The 6,393-nt window shown below is 49.1% G+C and overlaps 1 protein-coding gene across 1 annotated transcript; it reads right to left on the minus strand.

Moving 5' to 3' along the window:
- Positions 1 to 1,143: 1,143 nt before the first annotated feature.
- LOC102984321 (spleen trypsin inhibitor I-like) lies at positions 1,144 to 5,507 on the minus strand. Its single transcript, XM_028499777.1, has 3 exons — positions 5,414 to 5,507; positions 1,925 to 2,117; positions 1,144 to 1,463 (listed from the first exon to the last, which is right to left on the minus strand). Exons 1-3 carry the CDS (start codon positions 5,505 to 5,507, stop codon positions 1,430 to 1,432), a joined length of 321 nt encoding a protein of 106 aa, XP_028355578.1. The 3' UTR covers positions 1,144 to 1,429.
- Between the last annotated feature and the right edge of the window lie 886 nt (positions 5,508 to 6,393).

Consider the following 6,393-nt stretch of genomic DNA (forward strand, 5'->3'; position numbering starts at 1 on the left):
GACTGTGTCCCCCACCAAAAAAGAGATGTTGCAGTCCTAACCCCAGGAACTCAGGATGTGAGCTTATTTGGAAATAGGGTCTTTAGTGCGGTGATTAAGAGTTCATTAGGGTGGGCCCCCATCCAATAGGACTGGTGTCCTGGTAAAAAGGGCAAAGCGGGTCACAGACAGGGAGAATGCCATGTGAAGCCTGGTCTTGTGCTGCCACAAGCCAGGCCTTCCAGGAGCTGGGAGAATGGCCTGGAATAGATCATTCTCCAGGGCCTTCAGAGGGAGCATGTCCCTGCTGACACCCTGATCTCTACCCTCCAGAAGTGGGAGAGAATAAAAATAAATAAATAAACCACTCAGTTCATGGTGCTTTGTTACAGTAACTCCAGGAAACCGACTCACATCTCCATACCTCCATTTCATCTTCAAAGGAGTCTCAGAAGATTAAATGAAATAATGCCAGAAATATGCTAAGCACAGAGCCTGGCGCATGGCCAGAGCTTACTAAAGGGTAGTTGCCCTGCTTTAACTGAAGTGGCCATCCCCACCCTACCACGTGACCCCAGGGAAGGAGGTTCCTCAGAAAAGTGGACAGTTGAGTCTCATGCTTCTTCCTTTCTCCTTCGGAGGGTCCAGGAGAGCAACCTGCCACCAAATGTGACCTGGTCCGAGAAGTGAAGAAAGAAGGCTTTCATGTTGAGGTGTCTGTCACGCGGGTTTTTGTGTAGCTTGGGGTGGCCATTCGGAGGTAGATGGTGCTGTAATGGGTGTGCTTCCTATACCTGGCAGGGCCCCGTCTGAGGACAGGAAAAGGGGAGGTGCCCGCTGCTCTGCAGACTACTGAGAAGGACCAGCATCTCCGTGGACCCTAGTGGTGAAGGTTCCTAGGGGCAAACCACAGAATCCACTCCAGTTAGTTTAATTGGAATATGAATTTATTGAAATATAAGCCAGTCTGTTTGAAGCCACAGAAGGAAAATGTACAACATCACTGTGAGGGAAAGGGGCTTCTTTATTGAAAAGACCTCTGCCACCACTGATGCAGAGAACTGGATGCCAGAATTTCCACCTTGGCCGCCCACAAGGAGAGCAGTGATGTGGGGTGGGGGAGAAAGGTAAGGATGCAGTGAGGATGTGGCTTAAGACAAGAATCCTGACATGAGGAATGTGCTCTAGCATTCATTCCTTCCATCCTCAAATAATTATGGACTGTCTCCTTTATGCCAGGACCTGTGCTAAGTGCTAGGGATAAAGGGAAGACTTGCTCTCATGGTGCTTAGAATCCACTGGATGAGACAGAACTAAGCCATGTACACGCATGGGGGGAAGGAGAGACACAGGGCTCTGCTGAGGAGGATGGGGTAAAGACGGAGTCAGAGGAGACCACACTGTTTCAGAAGCAGCCACAGCCCAGCCCTGCGCTTATCCTCCTCGGACTTCAGAGTTTCGGGGTGGTAGTGTTCGCAGGTCCTCTGCAAAAGAAAGGAACTTGCTGATTGACATCTCTGAAGCCCCAGACTTGGACACTGCTGACCTTGACAGATCCTAGACTTTCCCAGAAATATGCAGCCAAAGTCCACCCAGGACCAGAATGACCAACAAGAAGGAAGTGAGGTAACCAAGCCTAGGTGGGGAGCTCAGGAGCTCTGCAGACCTTCTCTGTAGGGTGGCTGACTCAGTGTTCCCATCTGAGAAAAGGGGAGCACGTGAGGAGGCTCAGATTCTCATGACGGGGCTTCTAGGGTGACCTTCTGCCAAGCTGGCCCATGGAGGATGTGCTCAGTGTGTGGTTTCACAGGACACTGCAGCCACTTCTCCTGGGAGGCAGCGAAGGGGAAAGATACTGTGCAGGTTTAAATGGTGTGGGGCCCCCTGAGCTCCACCTCTTTTTCTCAGCCCTTCCCCTCCCACCCTGTCCCGTCCCCTTTCTTACCCATAGGTCCCCACATGACCACCGCAGATCTTCATGCAGTTCTCTGCCGTCAGGAAGTTGTTCTTCTTCCCACGGCAGCTGCTGTTTATAAAGGTCTCACACTGCCCGGACTTGGCATTGTAGAAGTACCTGACCTTCTGGGCCTTGCAGGGACCCGTGTACTGAGGCTCCAGGCAGAAGGCAGGCTGAGAAGCTGCTGGGATGGGAGGGGCTATGGGTCAGTTATGAGGGCCGTTATTGCAGCTCAATCTACAATGTCAACAACTGAAACCACCAGTTTGTCTGCGATAGAGAATGTTAGGGTTCTGGGGGCTGGTCAAATTGAAAAGTCCATTTGACAACCTGCTTTCTGGGATATTATTATTAATGTTCCTAGGCGTGACCATGATATGGTAATCATGTAAATATTTATATCTTCTTCATGAAGTATTTTAAAATTAATTGGTATGATGTCCTTGATTAGCTTCAAAAAACTCCACCAAAAAAAGAATAAAAAATGGCAGACAAGGTAAAAAATATTCGTCATATGTCAGTAATTATTGGAGCTGGTACCTGGGTTTTATAATACTATTCTCTGCACTTACTTGTATGGTAAAAAGTTTCCACCATTAATAAAAAAGTGTGAAGGAATCAGGATGTAATGGAGAAAGGCATGAAGAAAACATACCAGTGTGTTCTCTTTTGTTACCTCACAGGGACTCTATAAATTCAATATTGACACTATATTGATACTGTGACTTACAATAAGCAATATATATATATATTTGTTCTTTGTAATTTCCTGGTGCAGAATTCTTACAAACCTTGCTGTTTCTTAAGTGCTGAAAGTGATAAAAGTGTCTTTTGTTATGTGAAGTAGTTGACTTTTGGGAAGACCCTAGTAACCCCAGAATGGGTTCTGGTTGCCAGGGGAAACCACTGCCTGACAGGAGGGGTTGCAACTTTCATTCCTACCCTCTTCCTCATGGCCTCCCATCCACAGTTCAGCCCGACCCCCAACCTCAGGGATTGGAGAGGAGCTGGAGGTTGAAAAATCACCAATGGCTAATGATTTAATGCATCATGACTAGATAATGAAGCCTCCATAGAAACCTCAACAGAGGAAGAGATTCATGTTATTCAAAAGGACTGGCATCGACCCAGGGAACAACATAGGTACACGTTCCATCATGGCTCACCTGGACCCCTGCAGCAGCCTGCCCATGGGCCTCTGTCTCTGCCCTTGGCCCCCTAGAGGCCACTCTCCGCACTGCAGCCGCACGGATCCTATCCCATTGCTCCCATGACCGGTCCCTCAGTGACTCCCCATCTCTCTCACAGTCAAATTCCGATTCTCATCCTACAAGGCTGGTCAGGACCTGCCCCCATGGCCTCTTTGGTCTCATCCCTTCCCATCTCCCCCGCTCCCACCCACTCAGCTCCAGCCACCCTGGTAATTGCTGCTGCTGGTTCACACCAGGCACGTTCTTGCTGCAGCCTCTGCTCCAGTGCCTCCTCATCACAGAGGGTTTCGCTGATCCGTCTACAGAAAGAGCACAGCCTCTTTTATCCCCATCACTCTCTACCTTCCAAACATTCATAACCTAGCAGAGAATTCCCCCTTTTTCTATTGTTGGTCTCACTCTGCGAAGGCAAGGTATTTTTCCATATTCTGTCTACAGCCCTTTCCCCACACCAAGAACCAAGCCTGTAGGGACTTAATAACTATATGGCCAGGGAACGACTCTCCCATTTCATGCTCACGCCAAGCGCACAGTCATTGAATAGAATGGATATAAGGGACCTCCTGTTAGTGCAAAGTCTACTTGATGATGGGGCAGGTCTACATAATTATCAATCTACCTCTCATTCTATATCCTGAGAGGGTAATAAAATAATAGTCAAAAGGGGACAAGGGAAAGGGCCTTGAGCCTTTACTAAGATTGTATCAGCCTTGGTCCCAGGAGCCACAACTCACACGAGCGTTGTGTTTCTTGCTTTCCCTGCAGTTGCTCAGCTCAGTGGTCCCACGTCTTTCTGTTTAATTTTAATCCTAGAGGAATAATTATTTGACACCTAAATATTTTTTCTTTCCCAAATGAGGTAGGTAGAGAATTTTTTTAAATTTAACACATCTTGGTGGAAAATGGAGAAAATTGACCATGAAATGTGTTTAAGCTCTTTAAATTTATGACTGGTAAGCTGTTCAAAAACCCATGTAACATGGTTCTCGTTTTCAAGTGAGGAAACTGCAGAAGACTTGCCCCAGGACACATGGCATGTGGGTGATAGGGTCAAGACAAGCTACCATCATGTCACAACTCATTAGATGAACTACCTGATTCTGCCAGGAATTCTGAAAATACAGGTGACTGGTAAGAGTTTCTGGCTGCAGTGTCCAACTTTCATTATTCCCCTGTCCCAAGCCTCACTGGAGCCCCCAAATCACAGGGAAGACTGAGTCTGGTATTTCCCTGACACCAAATATGTGGTGTCTCTACCAACACCAAACAATTCCCTAAATACCCACTGGGCATCCCAGAAGGCAATTTACTTCTGATACTAAATCCATGGAGTTAGTGCAGATCCGGCAGATTGAGGGCTCAAGACTGTCCTCACTACAAATGCCAGCCATGTGATCCAGAGTCACTCATGCTTGTGACCGACTGGCTAAAAATAGGAGGTTCCATGACCCCACCTCCATGTTCAATAACCAATAGAAGTGGTGACAGAACTCAGGAAAACCCTTTACTTACTGTTCCCAGTTATTATAAAGGATAAAGCTCAGGGACAGCGAAATGGAGGAGATGCGCAGGGCAAAGGGGGACTAGAGGTGTGCAGAGGCCCCATGCCCTAGTGGAGCACACCACCCTCACAGCACCTCCGTGTGCTCACCACCCCGAAAGCTCTCTGAACGCCAATATTTATGGATTTTTATTGAGGTGTCAATAAATAGACATATCGATTGAATCATCAGCCATTGGTGATTGATCTCCATCTCAATACCCTCCCGTCTCCCCAGAGGTGCCGGGATACGGGCTGTTGAAAGTTGTAACCTCTAAACACATGAGTGGGTTTTTTTGGAGACCAGCCCCATCCTGCAGGTCTCTCTGTGGCCTTCCTTTACTCACCTCATTACCTTAAAAAAGACAGTAAATTCCAGGAGTTTCAGGAGGTCTGTTCCAGGACCAGGACAAGGATCAAATATTGATCTTTTTACTACACCACAGTGAGGTTCAGGGACACGGCACTGACCAGGAATAGAGAGTCTCAGAGATGGGATCCCTGATCTGGTAGAGGTAGGCGGGATATATATTTTTTAATTTTAATTTTAATTTTTTTTCCTATTGAGAGTCATGAAATGTCCCTGGAGTTACAACTGCCCAACTTCCCAGGAGAAATCCAGAGAGGGCTGTCGGCACCCACCCCACCCCCGCTCCCCAGCCCCGTCCATGGACTCCCCTCATCCCCCCACCCCAGCCTGTAGAGGAGAGCTGGGTCAGGACTTACCTTGGGCCTGGTTGCTGGTTTCACCCCCCGGGGTGCAGGCCACCAGGGTGCCCAGGAGGACGAGAAGGGCAATGGAGAGGCAGAGCCGGTTCATGTTCGTGGCCTTGCAGGAGGGCTTCTGAAGAAAGCTGGGGGCTGACAGCGCTTTTCATATCCCAGCTGAGGGGTGGGACAGGCAATGAGGAGGGGAGTGAGGAAGGGGAGGAGCTGGGGTCCGTCCTGTTTATTGCGCAATCTCCCCACCTAACCAGGCTTCCTGCTTCTGCCCGCTGGGGCCAAATGCCCAGTAACAGCGCTTCTCAGACTTGACTCTGCCCGTGGGTCTCATGGGAGCACGGATTGTGATTCCACAGGTGGAATTGTGTCCAATATGTTGACTCAGGGAGCATCCCAGCACCTCGAGCAGTGCCGGGCAGCTGACGAGTGAATGAGAGCAAATCAAAGGAAGGATAAGTGAACAACAGTGTGTTAGCTCAGGTCCTCCTTTTCAACTCCTGCAGGTGTCATCACAGCTGGGAATTATGCACTTCACCCCCACCCCTACCACTACCTACCTCAAAAGACAGGTGTGACACAGGACACCTTCCGGCAACCATTGCCACAGCTTCTCTACTGGATGGACACTTGCTGTTTACCTGGCACTGCACCAGGCAGAAGCCCTCCTGGGGCAGCAACCCTCTTTTCGGGATAGAAAAAGGAGTAAGGGGTGTGGGCAGAGGGAAGCAGGGAGCTGAACACGTCTCCACAGCAGGACCTTCCGCTTCCCCTCACCTGGTTTCAGAAACAGGAGAGCTGCCTGCCTGAGTGGACCTCAGGGGAGCATGGAAAATCGCCTGCAAGAGTCCCCCTCCTCCTGTCTCTCTCCCAGTGGTTTTGGAACCATAGGACCTCAGTTTGGGTACCAGCTCTGCCTTTTCCTAACTTTGTGCCCTGAAGACTTAAATCTCCCAGAGCCCTGTGTTTTCAAGTGTCATATGAGG

The sequence above is a fragment of the Physeter macrocephalus genome, chromosome 14 (assembly GCF_002837175.3).
Source record: "Physeter macrocephalus isolate SW-GA chromosome 14, ASM283717v5, whole genome shotgun sequence".
NCBI lineage: Eukaryota > Metazoa > Chordata > Mammalia > Artiodactyla > Physeteridae > Physeter > Physeter macrocephalus.

What these genes read in the sequence shown, in the direction of transcription:
- LOC102984321 (XM_028499777.1), bottom strand. Translation starts at nt 5,507, where the DNA reads ATGAACCGGCTCTGCCTCTCCATTGCCCTTCTCGTCCTCCTGGGCACC. An exon ending in AACCAGCAACCAGGCCCAAG is followed by an intron (nt 2,118 to 5,413) that starts GTAAGTCCTGAC and finishes CCATCCCAGCAG; the next exon opens with CTTCTCAGCCTGCCTTCTGC. An exon ending in GGTCATGTGGGGACCTATGG is followed by an intron (nt 1,464 to 1,924) that starts GTAAGAAAGGGG and finishes TTTCTTTTGCAG; the next exon opens with AGGACCTGCGAACACTACCA.